The 22,322-nt window shown below is 44.6% G+C and overlaps 1 protein-coding gene across 6 annotated transcripts in view; it reads left to right on the top strand.

The window, feature by feature from the left end:
* ergic3 (ERGIC and golgi 3) overlaps positions 1–22,322 on the top strand; it is a 55,413-nt gene that overhangs the window by 14,929 nt on the left and 18,162 nt on the right. For 4 of the 6 annotated variants that reach the window (XM_041204583.1, XM_041204581.1, XM_041204586.1 and 1 more), the window contains 6 exons: positions 3,626–3,713; positions 4,385–4,504; positions 7,692–7,782; positions 16,586–16,751; positions 16,866–16,923; positions 22,134–22,148. In XM_041204583.1, the coding sequence (XP_041060517.1) occupies positions 3,626–3,713; positions 4,385–4,504; positions 7,692–7,782; positions 16,586–16,751; positions 16,866–16,923; positions 22,134–22,148 (538 nt within the window). The remainder of the gene's footprint in view (positions 1–3,625; positions 3,714–4,384; positions 4,505–7,691; positions 7,783–16,585; positions 16,752–16,865; positions 16,924–22,133; positions 22,149–22,322) is intronic. The other 2 variants (XM_041204584.1, XM_041204582.1) reach the window with 1 other exon arrangement.

The following is a 22,322-nucleotide window of genomic DNA, read 5'->3' as shown; positions in this document are numbered from 1 at the left end:
TCCTTCAATAAGGAGGCAAAACTGCACACTGTATTCGAGGTGCAGTCTCACCAATGCCCTGCATAACTGAAGCATAACATCCTTACTTTTATGTTCAACCCCTCTTGTAATAAAGAATAGCATTCCATTAGCTTTCTTAATTGCTTGCTGTACCTGCTGTAATTGCCTTGAGCTCTTCCAAGTGCCCAGCTATAACCTCCTTAATGATCGATTCTAACACCCACGACAGATGTCAAGCTAACTGGCCTATAGTTTCCTGTTTTCTGTCTCCCTCCTTTTTGAGTAGAGGGGTTACATTTGCTACTTTGCAATCTGATCGAACCTTTCCAGAATCTAGCGAATTTTGGAAAATTAACACCAGAGCATCAGCTACCTCATTAGCCACCTCTTTTAAGACCCCAGGATGTAATCCATCAGGACCCAGAGACTTGCCAGCCCACAGCTCCATCAATTTGCTTAGTACCGTATCCCTAGTGATTTCAATTTCACCAAGTTCCCCTCTCCCTTTCACCTCCTGATTTGCAGCAATTGTTGGAATATTTTTTTTGTATCCTCTATATTGAACATTTGCCCCAGGCTCCTCTGTCTGATCTCATGATATTTGGTTACTTGTTTCTTAAATGTTTTTTTAAGATGTGTTTATTCATTGGTAAATATTCAATCCATAATTTTACAATGATTTTTGATTGACGTGAGGTCTGTTGTGTTCATTGCTGTGTTAATGGCGCCTCTGAGTCTGTGCTGGAGAGTTTGAGAAACATTTGGTTTCAATGCTCCTTATTTTGCACACTGTTGCACGTGTTAGATTAATCCTTGTGGTATACTTTGAATTTTATTATAGCGGTTGTTTCCAGAGGTGACTGCAGTGACTTGCATGTCCCTTTGCCCAGAGACTGCAAGCTTTTCTTTTACAGTCCAAATGCAAAGAAAATGGGGATCAGAATGCCTGGTTCTGAAATGCCTGTGATACTCTGTCCATTTTAATTTGTTGCTGGACAATCCAGGATGAACACTTGTTCAGAGAAGGCACAGCTGAACATCTCCCCTACCCAGTGACCCCTTTCAGACCAGGAAACAATCATCATCTCCCTGCCCTGGTCCAATTTGCTTACTTTAAGGGAGAGGCTTTGAAGTTTCATGAGTGGGTAGCTGCACACCCTAATGCTGCCAAATTTCAGTATGTTACCTGGTGTTTCACCTAGACCTTTAATTGTACAGAAACCAATTTTTAAAAAATTCATTCATGGGGTGTGTGCTTCACTGGCTGGGCCAGCATTTATTGTCCATCCCTAGTTGCCCTTGAGAAGGTGGTGGTGATCTGCCTTCTTGAGCCACTACAGTCCATGTGGTGTAGGTACAGTCACAGTGCTGTTGGCGAGGGAGTTCCAGGATTTTGATTCAGTGACAGTGAAGGAACGGCGACATATTTCCAAGTCAGGATAGCAAGTGACTTGGAGAGGAACTTGCAGGTGCTGGTGTTCCCATCTACCTGCTGCCCTTGTCCTTCTAGATGGTAGTGGTCGTGGGTTTGGAAGGTGCTAAGGAGCCTTGGTGAATTCCTGCTGTGCATCTTGTAGATGGTACACACTGCTGCTACTGTGCGTCAATCTGGAGGGAGTGAATGTTTGTGGATGTGATGCCAATCAAGTGGACTGCTTTGTCCTATACGGTGTCAAGCTTCTTGAGTGTTGTGGGAGCTGCACTCATCCAGGCAAGTGGGGAGTATTCCATCACACTCCTGACTTGTGCCTTGAATATGGTGGACAGGCTTTGGGGAGTCAGGAAATGAGTTACTCATCGTATGATTCCTAGCCTCTGACCTGCTCTTGTAGCCACAGTATTTATATCGCTAGTCTAGTTGAGTTTCTGGTCAATGGTAACCCTGAGATGTTGACCATGAGGGATTCAGTGATGGTAATGTCATTGAACATCAAAGCATGATGGTTGGATTCTCTTTTGTTGGAGGTGGTCGTTTTCTGACACTTGTGTGGCATGAATGTTACTTGCCACTTGTCAGCCCAAGTCTGGATATTGTCCAGGTCTTGCTGCATTTGGACATAGACTGATTCAGTATCTGAGGAGGCGTGAATGGTGCTGAACATTATGCAATCATCAGTGAACATCCCCACTTCTGACCTTATGATCGAAGGAAGGTCAGTGATGAAGCAGCTGAAGATGGTTGGGCCGAGGACACTACCCTGAGGAACTCCTGCAGTAATGTCCTGGAGCTGAGTTGACTGACCTCTAACAGTCACAACCATTGCCAGGGCTCCTTGATGCCACAGTCAGTTAAGTGCGGTCTTAATGTCAAGGGCAGTCACTCTCACCTCACCTCGGGAGTTTAGAATCTTTTGTCCATGTTTGAACCAAGGCTGTAATGAGGTCAGGAGCTGAGTAGCCCTGGCGGAACCCAAACTGGGTGAGTACGTTATTGCTAAGTAAGTGCCACTTGATATCATTGTTGATGACCCATTCCACTACTTATGATTAAGATTAGACTGATGAGGCAGTAATTGGCTGGGTTGGATTTGTCCTGCTTTTTGTGTACAGGACATACCTGGGCAATTTGCCACACGGCTGGGTAGATGCCAGTGTTGTAGCTGTACTGGAACAGCTTGGCTAGGAGTGCGGCAAGTTCTGGAGCACAAGCCTTCAGTACTGTTGCCAGAATATTGTCAGGGCTGAGAGCCTTTGCAGTATCCAGTGTCTTCAACCATTTCTTGATATCATGTGGAGTGAATCGAATTGGCTGAAGACTGGCATCTGTGATGCTGGGGACCTCTGGAGGAGGCTGAGATGGATCATCTATTTGGCACTTCTGATTGAAGATTGTTGCAAATGCTTCAGCCTTATCTTATGCTCTGATGTGCTGGGCTCCTCGATCATTGAGGATGGGGATTTTTGTGGAATCTTCTCCTCCAGTGGGTTGCTTAACTGTCCATCACCATTGGATATGGCAGGACTGCAGAGCTTAGATCTGATCTGTTGGTTGTGGGATTGCTTAACTCTGCTTTTTCACTTGCTGCTTATGCTGTTTGGCATGCAAGTAGTCCTGTGTTATAGCTTCACCAGGTTGACACCTCATTTTTAGGTATGCCTGGTGCTGCTCATGGCAGGCCCTCCTGCACTCTTCATTGAACCAGGGTTGATCCCCTGGCTTGATGGTAATGGTAGAGTGGGGGATATGCCGGGCCATGAGGTTACAGATTGTGTTCGAGTACAATTCTGCTGCTGCTGATGGCCCTCAGCACCTCATGGATGCCCAGTCTTGAGTTGCTAGATCTGTTCGAAATTCATCCCATTTAGCATGGTGGTAGTGCCTCAAAATGATGGAGGGTATCCTCAGTGTGAAGGCGGGACTTCATCTTCACAATGTAACGGTGGTCACTCCTACTGATACTGTCATGGACAGATGCATCTGCAGCAGGCAGGTTGGTGAGGATGAGGTCAAGTATGTTTTTCCCTCTTGTTGGTTCCCTCACTACCTGCTGCAGACCCAGTCGAGCTGATATGTCATGCATGTAATCTTGTTAAACGGGGGAGTATATTTTTAATTCTCAAATTATAGCCCCTCTTCCTCCTTACTCTGTGGGGATGTTGCTGACATTTTCTTTTCCCTTTCCAGGTACATCCAGAACTCTATGTAGACACGTCACGAGGTGAAAAGCTAAAAATCAATATTGACACCATTTTTCCACACATGCCCTGTGCCTGTGAGTATTGATGCAACTTTTTAAGTAAACCTTCCACTCCCCACTTGTCTTCTATTTCGCTGCTGCCCCCATCCCCCGAACTCTATGACACAGGGCAGGAGTGAAAACAATTAATTCCCCCCCCTAATTAATAGCTGTTTGCATTTGCATTCTGGAATGCCCTCCCAAAACCACACTGCACCTCCAATTTTTTTGTCATTTTGACCCCCACCCCCATCCCCAATCTCATCCTTTGGTTTCCCCCTGTATATTTTTGTTTCTCATGCTCTTGTAGTGCCATGTGACATCCTTCCGGAGACCCTGTATTGAACAATTATTTTGAGTTGTCATCTGGTTTGTGTTGCAATAGGTGCACTGAGCCCACGACAAGTCCAGAAGATAGTCTACTAGTTGTCACTGGGTGTGGTGAGGTGGGAGGGTTAGAACAGCACTGCAGGAACCCTGGGCACATGGTGATTCCTTCCTACCCCTTCCCCAACCCCACCCTTGTCCAAAATGAGAATCCAAACTGTGGTCTCATTAAAAACAAGGCATGTCAAAATAAAGGGAAAATCCCTTAAAGGATACCTGTCTTGAGTGTAATAAGGAAATTGCTGTTGCATGTTGTCTCCATATGGTATACTTCAGTGGCAGAATCAATGTTAATGGGGATGCTCCATGTCCACTGACAGATCTAAGTATTGATGCGATGGATGTGGCTGGGGAGCAGCAGCTTGATGTGGAGCACAATCTGTTCAAAAAGAGACTGGACCTGGTGGGCAATGTTGTCACTCCAGAGGTGGAAAAACACGGTAAGAACAGACCAGAACATGGTAAGAACATACCAGGGCACGGTGATGACCATGTCCTGTACCCACAGACACACAGCTTTTTAAACTAGAGTTCACAATGTTCATGTGGACTAATGGATTGGACAATGAGATGGAGCATTTCTTTATGTTATGGCCACTGTGTAAATATTGATATGATTGCAAGGAGATCCAAGACAAGCTAGACCTTCAGAGCGAAACTGCAGCTCTTTCCCAGGATAATTCCAAGGGAGTCAGTGTCCAATGGCGATTTATACCAATGGACTGTTCACAGGAAACATTACCTCTCCCCTAAATGATTGTCTGCATTTATGAAACCGATATCTAATCATCGGCCAGTCATTGAGGTTTCGGTGTTACAGTTGAAGACAGCCCTGCCCTCGGTCTGTGCTCAAACACACTTAGCTCCAGCTGGAGGCACTGACTACCTGGGTGCTGGGATCAATTTAAAATCAACCCACTGTTGTCCTGATTCTGGTCAACTAACTCGACTTGGAGCACAGATCAAATCCAGAATGTTCTGGTCCGTCTGCCTCAGGATCTCCTTGGAATTACTCTCTGATCCATTGGGGTCAACGGTCACTGGACTTCAAATTTATTCCTGTTGTGTTCTGTTTGCAATCCACAAGTTTCTGATTTATTCCCTGCAAGAATGGCGAATGTGGGGTATAATTTTGGGTTTGCATGTTTGTGGGGGTGTATTTGTATCAGTTTTTGCCTCCTTGTGATCTATGTGTTGTTTCTCTGGCTGGGTTCATATTCCGTGTGGTTCTCTCCGTTAGTACATTCAAGTCAGAGATCAATATTTGGGTAAAAAGGGACCTAGTGATAGGAGGACAGTACCAAATGGTCTAACTCAGGTGGCAGGTCAACCATCATCTTATTGAGTGGCAGAGCAAGCTAGAGAGGTCAATTGCTTATTCCTCCTATTTCAAATTCCCTTTGGATCTATATTCCATGTGTTGTTTCTTATAGGGTCACTCCAGCACATCAAGTCCATACTACCTCTCTAAGGCAATCCAGTCAGTCCCCTTCCCCCGCTTGAACCCTGTATCCCTGCAAGTTTTTCCCTCAAAGGCTCATCCAATTTCTTTTTGACATCATTCATCAGCTCCATTTCCATCACCTTCGTATGTAGCAAGTTCCAGGTCATTATCACTCACTGGGTAAAAGAATTCTCCCTCGCATCCCTCGTGCCCAATCTAAATCTGTGTCCCATAGTCCTTGTACCATCAGCTAATGGGAACAGCCTTCCTTTATTTAGCTTATCTACACCTGTCATAATCTTGTACGCATCTATCAAATCTCCCCTCAGTTATTCAAGGAGAACCTTCCCAGCTTCTGCAGCCTAATCTTGTAACTAAATTCTCTCATCCCTGGAATCATTCTGATAAATCTCCTCCACATCCTTTCTCAGACCCTGACATCCTTCCTAAACTATGACCAGAGATGGACACAATATTCTAATTGTGGCTGTATGTGTGTTCTCCCTTTCTCTTTCTCTGGGTCCATGTGTTGTGTCTTGTGCTGTTTTTCGCTCCCGGTCCATGTTCCCTGTGCTGTTTCTCTCTCTCTCTGGGTCTGTGTTTCCTGTGCTGTTTCTCTCTCTCTCTGCGTCCGTGTTCCCTGTGCTGTTTCTCTCTCTCCCTGCATCCGTGTTCCCTGTGCTGTTTCTCTCTCTCTCTGGGTCCGTGTTCCCTGTGCTGTTTCTCTCTTTCTCTGCGTCCGTGTTCCCTGTGCTGTTTCTCTCTCTCTCTCTGGGTCCGTGTTCCCTGTGCTGTTTCTCTCTCTCTCTGGGTCCGTGTTCCCTGTGCTGTTTCTCTCTCTCTGGGTCCGTGTTCCCTGTGCTGTTTCTCTCTCTCTCTCTCTCTCTCTCTCTCTGGGTCCGGGTTCCCTGTGCTGTTTCTCTCTCTCTGGGTCCATGTTCCCTGTGCTGTTTCTCTCTCTCTCTCTCTCTCTGGGTCCGTGTTCCTGTGCTGTTTCTCCCTCTCTCTGGGTCCGTGTTCCCTGTGCTGTTTCTCCCTCTCCCTGGGTCCGAGTTCCCTGTGCTGTTTCTCCCTCTCCCTGGGTCCGAGTTCCCTGTGCTGTTTCTCTCTCTCCCTGGGTCCGTGTTCCCTGTGCTGTTTCTCTCTCTCCCTGGGTCCATGTTCCCTGTGCTGTTTCTCTCTCCCTGGATCCGTGTTCCCTGTGCTGTTTCTCTCCCTGGGTCCGTGTTCCCTGTGCTGTTTCTCCCTCTCCCTGGGTCCGTGTTCCCTGTGCTGTTTCTCTCTCTCCCTGGGTCCGTGTTCCCTGTGCTGTTTCTCTCTCTCCCTGGGTCCGTGTTCCCTGTGCTGTTTCTCTCTCCCTGGGTCCGTGTTCCCTGTGCTGTTTCTCTCTCTCTCTGGTTCCATGTTCCCTGTGCTGTTTCTCCCTCTCTCTGGGTCCGTGTTCCCTGTGCTGTTTCTCTCTCTCTCTGGTTCCATGTTCCCTGTGCTGTTTCTCTCTCTCTCTGGGTCCATGTTCCCTGTGCTGTTTCTCTCTCCCTGGGTCCATGTTCCCTGTGCTGTTTCTCTCTCTCTCTGGGTCCGTGTTCCCTGTGCTGTTTCTCTCTCTCTCTAGTTCCATGTTCCCTGTGCTGTTTCTCTCTCTCTCTGGGTCCATGTTCCCTGTGCTGTTTCTCTCTCCCTGGGTCTGTGTTCCCTGTGCTGTTTCTCCCTATCTCTGTGTCCGTGTTTCCTGTGCTGTTTCTCTCTCTCTCTGGGTCCATGTTCCCTGTGCTGTTTCTCTCTCTCTCTGGGTCCATGTTCCCTGTGCTGTTTCTCTCTCTCTGGGTCCGTGTTCCCTGTGCTGTTTCTCTCTCTCTCTGAGTCCATGTTCCCTGTGCTGTTTCTCTCTCTCTCTCCCTGGGTCTGTGTTCCCTGTGCTGTTTCTCTCTCTCTCTGGTTTCGTGTTCCCTGTGCTGTTTCTCTCTCTCTCCCTGGGTCTGCGTTCCCTGTGCTGTTTCTCTCTCTCTCTGGGTCCGTGTTCCCTGTGCTGTTTCTCTCTCTCTGGGTCCGTGTTCCCTGTGCTGTTTCTCTCTCTCTGTCTGGCGCTCTCACACGCTCTTTCTCTCTCTTCCTCGGCCTGTCAGCTTGTCATGCTCTGCCTGCCGCTTACTTCGCCTGTATATGATGTTGTTTCTCTCTTTCAGAGTTGGGAAAGCAGGAGGAGATGTTCAATTCTACGAAGCTGGACCCAGACCGATGTGAGAGCTGTTATGGCGCAGAGTCTGAGGACATGAAGTGAGTGTTACTAATCAGTTCTTGGAACTTGAGGGATAGGACGAGTGAAAGAAAGCCTCTTGGAGTTGGGGCCCAGGAGGACCTCGTCCAGATTGATGCAGAGCTGCTGCACACCCAGACTGGGAAGGAGGATTAACAGATTAACTGCCCCATTCCCGATTACCATCCTACAATCCCTGACATTAGACAGGGACTGCGCTTTGCTGTGTTTTCTACAGTCGATATCCTGCTGACCTGCCTGTCACGTTAAAATCTCTCAGCACAAAAGGTAGCCATTCGGCCCAGCGTACCAGTGTTGGCTCCTTTGAAAAATGCTATCCAATTAGACCCATTACCCTGCTATCACCACCCTACCAGTCATTGATTTTGAGATCCAAACAACTTGCTGTTTGGAAGAAAACTTGCTAAGGGATAGGAGGCAGAGGGCCAACCCTCCTATCAGTGGTAAAAGCTTTTTCCATTATGCTCATACCAAAACCCCTCAGAATTTTGAACACACTTATTAAATCTCCATTAATCATCTTTGCTCCAAGGAGATCAGCAGCAGCCTCTCTCCTCTCTCCATATAACTCAAGGCTTTCATCCCTGATAAGTCTTATACTCTGTTTACCCAAGACCAGGTTATTAACGTATATCAAAAAGAGCAATGGTCCCAACATTGACTTTGAGAGGCACCACACTGCACCACTTCCCTCCAGTCAGTTACAGACCAGTCAGTTTAACTTCAGGGGTGGGGAAGCTTCTTGAAACAATTATTCAGGATAGAATTAATAGTCACATGGAAAAATGTGGGTTGATTAGGAAGAGCCAGCATGGATTTCTAGAGGGGAAATTTTGTTTAACTGACTTGTTGGAGTTTTTTGAAGAGGTAACAGAGAGGGTTGACAAGGGTAATTCTGTTGATATGGTGTACATGGACTTTCAAAAGGCATTTGATACAGTGTCACACAACAGACTTGAGAAAAGTTATAGCTCATGGGATAAAAGGGACAGTAGCAACATGGACACAAAATTGGCTGAGTGACAAAGAGTTATGGTCAATGAATGTTTTTTGGGCTGGAGGAAGGTTTGTAGTGGAGTTCCCTGGGGTTGGCACTGGGCCTCTTGCTTTTCCTGATATATATTAATGATCTAGATCTTGGTGTACAGGGGGCAATTTCAAAGTATGTGGATGATACGAAACTTGGAAGCATTGTAAACTATGAGGAAGACAGTATAGAAATTCAAAAGGACATAGACAAGTCGATGGAGTGGGCAGATAGGTGGCAGATGAAGTTCAATGTGGAGAAGTGTGGAGTGATGCATTTTGGTAGGAAGAACATGGACAGACAATATAAAATAAAGGTGTGCAGGGCAGAGGGAGCTGGGTGTATACATGCATAGATCATTGAAGGTGGCAGGACAGGTGGAGAGAGCACTTATAGTATCGTGGGCTTTATTAATAGGGGCATAGAGTACAAGAGCAGAGAGATTATGCTGAGCTCATGTTAGACCTCAGCTGGGGTATTGTGTACAGTTCTGGGCACCACACTATAGGAAGAATGTGAAAGCAATGGACAGTGCAGAAGAGGTTTACAAGAATGGCTCCAGGGATGAGAAACTTCAGTTATGAAGATAGATTGGAGAAGTTGGGACTGTTCCCTTTGGAGAGGAGAAGGCTAAGAGGAGATTTGATAGAGGTGTTCAAAATCACGAGGGGGCTGGACAGAGTGGAGAGGGGGAAACTGTTCCTGCTCATAAAAAGGATTGAAAACGGGAGGGCACGGATTTAGTGATTTGCAAAAGAAGCAAATGTGATGTGAGAAAAGACTTAGCGCACAGTGAGTGGTTCGAGTCTGGAATACACTGCCTGGAACTGTGGTGGAGACAGATTCAATCGAGGCATTCAAGAGGGCATTAGGTGATTATTTCAATAGAAACAATGCAAGGGGATGGGGATAAGGCAGGAGAATGGCACTGAATCATAAGGCTCATTCGGAGAACCGGTGCAGTCATGATGGACTGAATGGCCTCCTCCTGTGTTTTAACACTGTGATTCTGTAAAGGGGACATGAGGCTACAAAGCTCTATAGATAGGCTAGATCTGGCAAATAGAATATCGTGTGGGAAAATGTGACATTGTCCATTTTGGCAGGAAGAATGAAAAAGGAGCATATTATTTAAATGGTGAAAGATTGCAGAGTTCTGAGATGCAGCGGGATCTGGGTGTTCTAGTGCATAAATCGCAAAAGTTTATTATGGAGCTACAGCAAGTCATTATGAAAGTGTAGTAATAATGGTTTTATTTAGCATGTAATGTAATGTACCTTTAAGAATATTACGTGTTAAGGAAGATCACATGGCAAAGTAACCAATAGGAGAGTAGTGTGAGCTACCTCTAGCAGTCAGTATAGAGAGAGTTGGAGTTGAAAGTACACATGTAGTTGCTGCTGAGTATATTGTAAACAAACTTAATGTTTCCACCCAAGAAGTGTCTGCAGATCAACTCAGCCACCCTTACAACAAATTGGCGATGAGGATAGAACAGGATTAGACAGAAGGAATCAAGTTTAAAAAGAAATCTGTACCTTGCCCAGTGATTGTAAGTAGGAAGCTCTGTTAGAGTCAAAGAAGTTATCTCCTCTCAAGATGCCACAAATTGGGAGAATTGACTCTTTTGAACCAGCCACAGACAATTGGTCTCATTACACCTCGTGTTCCTTTTTCAAGCGATTGAGTTTAAGGGGGAAGAGAAGAGGTGTGCCTTCCTCTTAAGTACTTGTGGGAGCAAAACCTACAGTCTGATTCAAAGTTTGACAGCACTCAGTGCCCCAGATTCGAAGAATTTCGATGAGTTGGTGGACCTCATGAAGAGTCATTTTCAGCCAAAGACCTCAGTCACGATGCAGAGGCTCAGGTTTAATTCGTGAAATAGAGACCTGAGTGAGACGATTGCTTGCTAAGTTTCAAACTTGAAGCAGCTAATGGAACATTGAGTTGGGTACGATTCTAAACGACGTGCTCAGAGATCATTTAGTGAAAGAAGACACTATTCAGAAAAGATTGTTGTCCAAAGTGAATTTGGATTTCAAGAAGGCGCTGGCCATGGAAAGCACGGTGAGAGATTCAAAGGCAATACAGGGTGTGCAGAATGGTTCCATCCTCCACATTGGGCAGGAAACCCCAGCTGGAAAGGGTGCGAAAATGCAAGACTCTGCTGAGAAGCGGGAAACAGCCCCGGCTAGCCGAGGAATAAAGAAAAATAACTTAGCAGTGAAATTGAAGAATAATTTTAATAGAGGTGGAAACAAGCAGTCTTTTAGCAATCGACAGTTTTTTAAAAAATCGAATGCTACTATTGTCACAGAAATGGACATATGATGAGGCAGTGCAAGGAAAGATTCAAGCAGGCTTGTAAATAAAAAGAAGCCCCATGAAAGCTACAATGTAGAAGAGCCTCAAACAACAAATTCAGACATTTACTCATTGTTTAATTTAAAAGTTGGAAAGACAGAACCAATATTTGTCACAGTGAACAGGAACAGGACCAACATCCTTGCAGAGAGGTTTGCTAAAGCTGTTAGGGTGTGGGGGGGTGGTGGTGTGTGTGTGTGTGTGTGTGTGTTTGTGTGTGTGTGTGGGGTTGGGGCCGGGGGGGAGATTCTGAAAAGTAGTTCAGATGGGAGAGAAGCTGAGATGGAATTAGAAGTTAAAATGCTAGTAAGTGAGTCTGGAAGATAAGAAAGAATGAATTTAGCAAGGCTAAATGGAATATATTTTAATGCAAGGAGCTTGAGGAATAAGACAGACGAGCTGAGGGCACAGACAGGCACGTGGGAGTATGATATCATAACTATGATCGAGACTTGGGCTAAAAGAGGGGTGGGACTGGCAGCTCAACATTCCTGGTTCTAGGGTATTCTGATGAGATAGGGGGATAGAAGAGGAGGAGAGGTCGCAATATTGATCAAGGAATCAATTATAGCTGTGAAGAGGGATGATATCTTGGAAGGATCATCAAATAAGACCAATTGGGTAGAAGTAAAAAACACAAAAGGGGCAAACACACTGTTGGGTGTGTACTATAGGCCCCCAAATGGTCAGGGAGAGATAGAGGATCAAATATGTAATAAGATTTCAGGGAAGTGTAAGAATAATAAGGCAGTAATAGTCGGGGATTTTAACTACCCAAATATTAACTGGGATAGTTTGTGTGCAAGGTAGAGAGGGGAAAAAATTCTTAAGTTGCATCCAGGAGAACTTTTCTTAGCCAGAATGTAGAAAGCCCAACAAGGGAGGGGGCAGTTCTGGACCTAATATTTGGAAATGAGCCCAGGGCAGATGGAAGGCATATCAGTAGGGGAGCATTTTGGAGATAGTGACCATAACTCAGTTAGATTTAGTTATGGAAAAGGATCAGGTTGGGGAGGGAATAAAATTTCTAAACTGGGGGAAAGGCTATTTTTACTAAGATGAGATACGATTTGGCCCAAGTGGACTGGGAGCAGCTACTTGCAGATAAAACTGTGTCAGAGGAGTGGGAGGCATTCAAGGAGGAAATAGGAAATAGCGAGAGTACAGGCAAATATGTTCCCGTAAAGACAAAGCGGGAGGGACCAAGTCTGGAGAACTCTGGGTGTCAAGGGAGATAAAGGTTAGGATTAAGAAAACAGAGAAGCTTATGGCAGATACTGGGGGTTCAATATGGCAGAGTCCCTAAAAGAGTGTAAAAAGTGCAGGGGGGATCTGAAAAAGGAAATTGGGAAAGCTAAAAGTGCACGAGAACGAATTTGTGGGTAGAATAAAGGAAAACTCTATATAAAGAGCAAGAGAATAACTAGGGAAAGAGTAGGGCCAATTAGGGACAATAGAGGTAATCTGTGTGTGGACCCGGAAGACGTGGGTACAGTCCTCAGTGAATACTTTGCCTCGGTCTTCACAATGGAAAAGGACGACGCAGGTATAGACATCAGGGTGGCGGACTGTGAAATATTCAAGGAAATTAACATAGAGAGAAGGGACTTAAAAGTGGATAAATCCACAGGCCCGGATTAGATGTATCCCAAGTTGTTGAGGGAGGCAAGGGAACAGATATTAGGGGCCCTGGCAGTAACTTTCAAATCCCAGGTGAGGTGCCAGAGAACCGGAGGACTGCTAACATTGTCCCATTATTAAAAATGGAGGAAGGGATAGACCAGGGATTACAGGCCAGTGAGTCTAACCTTGATATTGGGGAAGTTACTAGATTGAATTCTGAGGGACAGAATATATCTGCATTTGGAGAGACTAAGATTAATTGGGGATAGTCAGCATGGATTTAAGGGAAGGCTGTGTTTGAGAAATTTGATCTAATTTTTTGAGGTAACCAGGAGTGTTGATGAGGGTAATGCATTTGATGTCGTCTACATGGACTTCAAGTCTTCTGATAAGATCCTCATGACAGACTGGTCAAGAAAGTAAGAACTCATGGAATCCAAGGCAAAGTGGCACGTTGGATCCAAAATTGGCTGAGAGGCAGGAAGCAGAGGGTGATGTCGAGGGATGTTTCTGTGACTGGAAGTCTGTTTCCAGTGGGGTTCCACAAGGCTCGGTGCTGGGGCCCTTGCTGTTTGTGGTGTACATAAATGTAGGGAGTATGATCAAGAAGTTCGTGGATGACATGAAAATTGGTCGGGTGGTAAATAGTGAAGAGGAGAGTTGTAAACTGCAGGAGGATATCAATGGGCTGGTCAGGTGGGCAGAGCAGTGGCAAATGGAATTCAACCTGGAAAAGTGAGAGGTAATGCACTTGGGGAGGGCTAACAAGGCAAAGGATTACACTGTGAATGGTAGCACCCTGGAAAGTACTGAAGATCAGAGGAACTTTGGTGTGCATATTCACAGATCCCTGAAGGTAGCAGCACAGGTAGATAAGGTGGTTAAGAAGGCATATGGGATACTTGCTTTTATTAGCTGAGGCATAGAATACAAGAGCAGAGAGGTTATGCTGGAACTGTATAAAATGCTGGTTAGGCCACAGCTGGAGTAGTGTGTGCAGTTCTGGTCACCACATGATAGGAAGGATGTGATTGCACTGGAGAGGGTGCAGAGGAGATTTACCAGGATGCTGCCTGGGCTGGAGGGTCTGAGCTATGAGGAGAGATTGGGTTGTTTTCCTTGGAGCAGCGAAGGTTGAAAGGGGATCTGATAGAGGTGGATAAGATTGAGGGACATAGGATGGATAGGAAGAGACTTTGGGGCCAATAACCAGGGGGCATAGATTTAAGGTAAGAGGTAGAAGGCTGAGAGGAGTTGAGAAATCTTTTCACCCAGAAGGTGGTGGAACTGTGCCTGAATGGGTAGTTGAGTCAGAGAAACTGATAACGTCTTAGAAGTATTTAGATATTCACTTGCATTGCTATAGCTTCCAGGGCTATGGGCCAAGTGTTGGAAAATGGGATTAGTGTAGTCAGATCTTTGTTGACTGGCATGGACACGATGGGCCGAATGGCCTCCTATGTTGTAAACGCCTGAGTCTGAGTAACCAATAGGAGAGTAGCACGGGCTACCTCTAGCGGTCAGTGTAGAGATCGAGTTGGAGTTGAAAGCACACATGTAGTTGCTGCTAAGCACGTTGTAAATAAACTTAGTGTTTCCAGATCAACTATATCATCAATAGTAGCAACTCGGCCACCCTTACAACAGAAAGCTAATAGAATGTTATCGTTTATTGTGCGAGGAGTTGAATACAAAAGGAGGGAGGTTATGCTTCAGTCAGACAAAGCTCTAGTGAGACCACAGCTGGAGTACTGTGTACAGTATTGGTCTCCTTATTTAAGGATGTAAATGTGTTGGAAGCAGTTCAGAGAAGGTCGTCTAGACTTATACCTGGAATGGGAGGGTTGTCTTAGGAGGAATGGTTGGACAGGCTGGGTTTGTATCTACTGAATTTTAGAAGAGTAAGAGGCGACTTGATTGAAACATAAGATCCTGATGCGTCTTGACAGGGTAGATTTGGAGGGGATGTTCCCTCTTCTGGGAGAATCTAGAACTAGGGGGTCACTATTTAAAAATAAGGGGTTGTTCATTTAAGACAGATGAGGAGAATTTTTTTCTCTGAGGGTAGTGTGTCTTTGAAACTCTCCCTCCAAAGGCAATGGAAGCAAAAGGTGAAATTATTCTGCCTCTCCAGTTTCATGGACACTTGAAAGGTGTTTCCACAAAGTTGCCTGTGAACAGTGCATTTGTGTGTGTGTGTGTGTGTGCACGTTTATATCCTACCTTGGAGTGTATAATTCAATTTAAAATAACCCAACAGCAAAGCCTTCTCACTAAAAAAGCCATGGTTAGTTTATTTCACACTTGCCCTGCAAGTTACCTAAGAAAAGATAAAGTTATTAACACATATATACACACACACAAAAATTAGTTACAAATGAAGATAAACAATATTTATAAACATGGTTTAGTCCATATTCAATGCAGACCTGATATGATTTGAAGACTAGGTGTTGTCTGAAGTGAAGGTTTTGAGGTTGCAAAGTTGTTTCTGCAGCTATGATGGCTTCCATTGTCAAATTGCTGGAGGCTTGTAGATGGAATCAGGTTTACAGGGAGGAGTGAAGGTTCCTTCTTAGAATTCTGCAGGCATGGCACTTCTAGCTGCCCAGTTACTTACACAGACCATCAGCTGTTTCTGGATGTCCGCCTCTCCCTGGGTTGATGCTTCTTCAAGACAGTTCAAAATGGATCTGAAAGTACAGGTAGAATTTTCCTGCTGTATCTCTAGTGGAAAGCCAATGTGGCCGCTGTAGCATGTGAACTGGACAAAATGCCAACTTATTGTCCAAATAAAGCAAGTGGTAATCCCAATTAGCAAACAGAAGTCTCCTTATCAGCTGTAATGTTCAAAAGTGGCCAAGGTTTTCATACCTTTAAGTAAAGCCATTCTCTATTTGATGACTCTTTGAATTTCGAAAGTCTTTTCATGTTTCGATATGTCTGCCTGCAATCCACTTGGAATCTTCCGGAAGCTTGACAACATTGCAGTTGTAACGTCAGGTGACCTGTGGAAAGATCAACTGTGTTCCTTTAAAAAAGGCCATACAGCTTTTAAAAAATCTAATGTTCTCATGTCTGCTCAGCATGGAACCAGGCTATTTCGCCCAAAGTACATCACGTCACACTTTTCCACGTTAAACTGCATCTTCCCCTGTCTGCCCATTTCACCAGCCTATCTAGGTCCCCCTGAAGCCTGTCAGTGTTCTCCTCACTACTTACGATATGAAAAAGTTTTGTATTGTCCACAAACTTGTGCTCCCTATTCCCAAGTCCGGGTCATTTATGTAACTCAAAACAATGGTCCCAATACTGACCTCTGGACTTACTACATGCTTTCCTCCAGTCAGCAAAATATTTGTTCATCGCAACTCTCTCCCTCCGATCCCTTAGTCAATTTTATTCCAAGTGTCAGTTTAGCTCTGTGTTTCTATTTTCCAAATAAGTCTGTTATATATTACTTTATCAAAATCATTTTAAAAGTCCATATATATAACATCCACCTCTCTATCTTCACCAACTTCCTCTGTTGCTTCCTTAGTGAAGACAGGTGCAAAGTGATCCTTTGAATGATGTTCCGGAGTGCGCTCCACAGGGATTGGAGGGATAAATTGCTCCTTTCCAGCTGACAACTGATCTGCAGACACTGCCTGCAGAGAGCCTGTGTGTCATTTCAAAGCGTCGTGGTTTCCTTGTGTTGTCTGTATGCAGCAAGAACCTGCTGTAGTAACATGGGCTGATTGGTCTGTGCAGATGTTGTAACACTGGTGTTGATTGGTCTCTGCAGGTGCTGTAACACGTGTGCTGATGTGCGTGAGGCCTACAGACGGAAAGGCTGGGCGTTCAAGAACGCCGACACCATTGAGCAGTGCATGAGAGAAGGATTCACCCAGAAATTGCAGGAGCAGAAGAACGAGGGCTGTCAGGTCTATGGATTCCTGGAGGTCAACAAGGTGAGTCTGTGGCTAGATGTTGGTCATCAGCGATGGTGATTGCAGTGCCTGTAGTTAGATGTCAGTTCCGGTTTTTTAACTGGCTCCTCTACCTTTTTGTTTCTCATTGATCAGGTGGCTGGAAATTTCCATTTTGCTCCTGGGAAAAGTTTTCAGCAGTCACATGTCCATGGTAAGAGGAAACGTTGAATTCTCTCAAAGTTTGTTTGGGTGGGACTTGTGAGTGGATGTGCCTGTCACGGGGGAGGTGGGAGAGGGTGTGGTTTGAGGCGATGGTTGAGGCTAATTGTTTAAGGAAGGTACAACAACTTGCATTGATAGATTGCTGCAGGAAAATGCCCCAAGGCACTTTACAACATTGTGACACATGAAATACTTGAGCCAAAGGAGGAGATATTAGAAGCAAAAGATTTAATGGCAAGTTTGGAGAGGATTAGGGAAGGAATTTCATAACCCAGGGCCTTGATAGCTAAGTCCATGAATGCAGTGGCCGGACAATTAAAATTGGAAATTCACAGAAGGTTGGCATTGGAGGAGCTTAGAGATTTTGGAGGGTTGGACTTTAGAGAGATGAGGAGGGGCAAGACATTTGAACATGGGTGAGAATTTCCAAATTGTCGTTACCTGTCCAGGAGCCAGTGTAGGTGATACGAATTAGGAGCGGGTGTAGGCCGTTTGGCCCCTCAACCCTGTTCTGCCATTCGATAAGATCACGGTTGATCGGATTGTGGCCCTAACTCCACACTCCACCTAATCCCAGTAACCTTTGACCCCCTTGTAAGTCAAGAATCTATCTGCTCTCTAAGGGAGAGAGTTCCACAGACACACGACCCTCTGAGGGGGGAAAAAAAATCTTGACTCCATGTTAAATGGGGGACCCCTTATTTTTAAACTCTGTCCCCTAGTTATGGTCTCTCCCACAAGGGGAAACATCCTCTAAGCATCCACCCTGTCAAGTCCCCCAGGATCTTATATGTCTCAAGAAGATCATCTCTTGTTCTTCTAAACTCCAATGGATACTGGCCCGACCTGTCCAAACTTTCCCCATAAGATAGACAGTCATCCTAGGAATCAGTCAAGTGAACCTTCTCTGAATTGTTTCTAATGCAGTTACATCATTCTTTAAATAAGGAGACCAAAACTGTAAACAGTATTTGAGATGTGTTCTCACCAATGCCATGTACAACTGTAGCAAAACATCCTTTATTTTACTTTCTATTCCCCTTGCAATAAATGACAACATTCCATTTGCCTCCTAGCCACTTGCTGTGCCTGCATACTAACCTCCCGTGATTCATGGACCAAGTTACCCACATCTCTCTGTACCTCATGTTAGAATCCTTAGTCAGACTCCGGGACATGGCGGGGAGATCCAGTTAGGGACCAATGACGGTTTGTTTAAGGTAGATAATGGTTGAGATTCAAGACACCTGCTTTTGGAATAAAGCCACAAGATTCTATGGATTTTGAACAAACAAAAACATACTTTCCTATACAAGTTCAGAAAGATTAAAACAGTTTACAAAGCTGCCTTATACTTATCTTGAATGTTAGAGTGTGAGGCACATGCAAATTAACAGATGAACTGTGGTCAGACATACCACGTTACAGAGTAAATGACAGATGCAACCGAAACTGAATCCATGGATTTCTCAACAAACCCCCCCATACGTTAGTCCCACTGTAAGTCAACCAGTCTCACTACAACTACGTATTTCTCACGAGGGTTTCCAATCTCCACCTTTGAAGATCTGTCCTTGGAATTCTCTCCAGAGTGACAAATGAGACAGAAGAGTGGTTGAGAGAGATACTGGTGAGTTAGAGTTGGGTAGTGACAGCAAACATGTGCAACTTGATGTGTTTTGAATGATGTTGCTGTGGAGCAACATGTCGATGGGAAATAGAAGGGAACTAAGAATAGATGTGTGGGGAACACCAGAGGTAATGGTGTGGCAGTGGGAAGAGAAGACATTGTAGGGCATTTTCTGGCTATGACTGGATAGAGGAATGGAACCAGGGAAGTGCAGTCTCATGCAGCTGGACCACAGTGGGGGAGGAGTTGGAGGAGGATGGTGTGGTCAACCATGTTAAAGACTGCAGACAGGATAAGGAGGGATAGGTTATCTTTGTCACAGTCATATAGGATGTCATTTGTTTCAGTACTGTGGCAGGGACACATTCAAACATGGGGTTCCAGGAAAGATGGGTATGGATTTAGGAGGCGATAGCACATACAAAGACTGTGGAGAAGAAAAGGAAATTGGAGATGGAGCAGTAGTTTGCAAGAACAGAAGATCAGGGATGGATTTTTTGAAGGGAGGGGAGAAGGGTGGTGATGACAGGTTTGAAGAAGGGAACAGTACCTGTGGAGAGGGGGACCATTGCCAGTATCGGCTGACTTGAGGATTAGGTGAAGTTGGATGGCCACCTATTTGGTAGAATCAAGGGAGCAGGAGATGACTCGTGCATCAGATGACCTTTTATGGAACTTTGGGGAAAGTTTGTCCCAGTGGATTAGTGGGAAGGAGGGAGCATCAGAGGCAGCTGAACAGATGGTTTCCAGCTTTGTGGTGAAGAAGCCCACGAGCTCCTCACACTCATTGGAGAGGACGGTGGGTGGGGAGGAAGTGGGTTTACGAAGGGAAGAGAAACCAGTCATAAGACCATAAGAAATAGGAGCAGAAATTAGGCCATTCGGCCCATCAAGTCTGCTCCGCCATTCAATCATGACTGATAAGTTTCTCAACCCCATTCTCCTGCCGTCTCCCCATAACCTTCGATCCCCTTACCAATCAAGAACCTATCTATCTCGGGTCATTATCTTTGCATTCCTGGAATAGCGAGCAGTTTTCAACCAGCCAGGCTGAAAGCCTTGTAAGAAAAAACATACAATATGGTAAAGATTCGTGGTAAGCCAGAGGATTGGGATGGTTTTAAAAACCAACAAAAGATGACCAAAAAATAGAGGGAGAAAATAAACTTTAAGGGTAAACTAGTAAATAATATAAAAACAGGCAGTAAGAGCTTCTTTAAATATATAAAAAGGAAGAGATGCACCAAAGTGAACATAGGCCCCTCAGAAAATGAGGCCGGGGAAATAATAATGGGGAACCAGGAAATGGCAGAGGAGTTGAATAAATACATTGTATCCATCTTCACAGTAGAAGACACTAATAGCATTCCAAAAATACTAAATCAGGGGGCAAAAGCTGGGGGCGGAGGAGGGGGGAGAGAGAGAAATAAATACAATAACAATCACTGGAGAAGAAGTACTGGGGAAACTAATTGGGTTAAAGGTCATTAAATCCCCTGGACCTGATGGGTTGTATCCTAGGATATTAAAGGAAGTAGCTACAGAGATAGTGGATGCACTGGTAGTAATCTTTCAAGAATCCTTAGATTCTGGACAAGTCCCAGAAGATTGGAAAACTGCCAATGTAGCGGCCTTATTCAAAAAGGGAGGGAGATACAAAAAACAGTTAACTATAGACCAGTTAGCTGAACATCTGTCATTGGAAAAATGTTAGTCTATTATAAAGGATGTAATAGCAGAGAATTTAGAAATGCACAATCTAATCAAGCAGAGTCAGCATGGCTTCATGAAGGGGAAATCATGCCTGACAAATTTATTAGAATTCTTTGAGGAGATAACAAGCAGGATAGATAAAGGGGAACCAGTAGATATAATTGGATTTCCAAAAGGCATTAGATAAGGTACTGCACATAAGGCTACTTAATAAAATAAGAGCCCATGTTGTTGGGGTAGTATATTAGCACGGATAGAGAATTGGCTAACTAATAGAAGACAGAGAGTTGGAATAAGGGGAGCATTTTCACGATGGCAACCTGTAACTAGTGGAGTGCCACAGGGATCAGTGCTGGGGCCACAGTTATTCACAATATATATTAATGACTTAGATGAGGGAAGTGAATGTACTATCACCAAGTTTGTGGATGACACAGAAATAGGTGGGAAGGCAAGTGGTGAAGATGTCACAGAGTCTACAGAGAGATATAGACAGGTCAAGTGAGTGGGCCAAAAAGTGGCAGTGGAATATAACGTGGGAAAATGTGAGGTTATGCACTTTGGCAGGAAGAATAGAGGAGCTGAATATTATTTAAATGGAGAAAGACTGCAGAAAGCTGCAGCACAGAGGGATTTGGGAGTCCTCGTGCATGAATTCAAAAAGCTAATGTACAAGTTCAACAGGTAATAGGGAAGGTAAATGAAATGTTGGCCTTTATTTCAAAGGGAATGGAGTGTAAAAATAAGGAAGCCTTGCTAAAACTATACAAGGCACTAATTAGAGCACACCTAGAATTTTGTGAACAGTTTTGGTCGTCTTATCTAAGAAAAGATATACTGGCGTTGGAGGAAGTCCAGAGAAGGTTCACTAGATTGATCCTGGTATGGAGAAAGTTTCTTATGAGGAGAGGTTGAGTAGGTTGGATCTGTACTCGTTGGAGTTTAGAAGAATGAGAGGCAACCTTATTGAAACATACAAGATACTTAGGGAGCTTGACAGGTTAGATGCTGAGAGGCTGTTTCTCCTTGTGGGAGAGTCTAGGACCAGAGGGCATAATCTCAGAGTAAGGGGTCACCCATTTAAGACAGAGATGAGGAGGAATTTCTTCTCTGAGGATAGTGAATCTGTGGAATACTTTACTGTAGAGGCTGGGTGGTTAAGTATATTCAAGACTGAGATAGACAGATTTTTAATCAGTAAGGGAATCAAGGGTTGTAGGGAAAAGGCAGGAAAGTGGAGTTGAGGATTATCAGATCAGCCGTGATCTCATTGAATGGTGGAGCAGACTCGATGGACCGAATGGCCTACTTCTGCTCCTACATCTTATGGTCTGATGGCAAATGGCTAAACCAGTTGTCTGCCACATCCTTTCAATTCTGTGTTCCCTAGGACATAAGGGAGTGGAGATGTGGATGGTATCAGGCAGCGAGGGGGGGTGGGGGCACGCAGATTTGGAAAGAAAAGTAAATATTTTACTGGAGCTGAGAGCATCAGTAGTGGAAGCGAGGGTGTGATTGAACCAATTGACAGCTGTAGAAATAACTTGTCAAATGGAGAGCTAAAGGTTAGACAGTGGGGTTTATTTCCCTGGGGTGGATGTAGAAGGAACTGTGGTTAGAAAGAGACACTGAAGAGCGATACATCCCTGAGGGGAGAGATGGCCTTACCTGTGATGCATATTAAATATTGGACTTGGCAAAAAGTTCCAAACTCTGTCCAATCCAGTACTGGATGTTTTCAGGTATTTTTACACCTGTGAATCTACCTTCATTTTCCAAGATACAGTCAAGTTTGCTGTGTGATTGCCCTATGATGCTTCCCTACTTTTAAAAATTGTTTCTTTTCTTCCTTGCAGTCCATGCTGTTGAGAGTAAGTGACTAATTCTCAATTCTGTCCCCTTCTACTTGCCTTTAATAATTCTCCACATCTTGTGTAACTTTTTGCTAGAATGCCTGTGAAACACTCTTTGCTAAAGCCCATTTGCTCTGTGTAGTTCCAGCTCACGCTTTGTGTTAATTGTGATGGTGTTGCATGAATCTGCAC

Source organism: Carcharodon carcharias, chromosome 14 (assembly GCF_017639515.1).
Source record: "Carcharodon carcharias isolate sCarCar2 chromosome 14, sCarCar2.pri, whole genome shotgun sequence".
NCBI classification, from domain to species: Eukaryota; Metazoa; Chordata; class Chondrichthyes; order Lamniformes; family Lamnidae; genus Carcharodon; species Carcharodon carcharias.
Note: the sequence above shows the minus strand (reverse complement) of the source record. Positions and strands in the feature narration are given on the sequence as shown.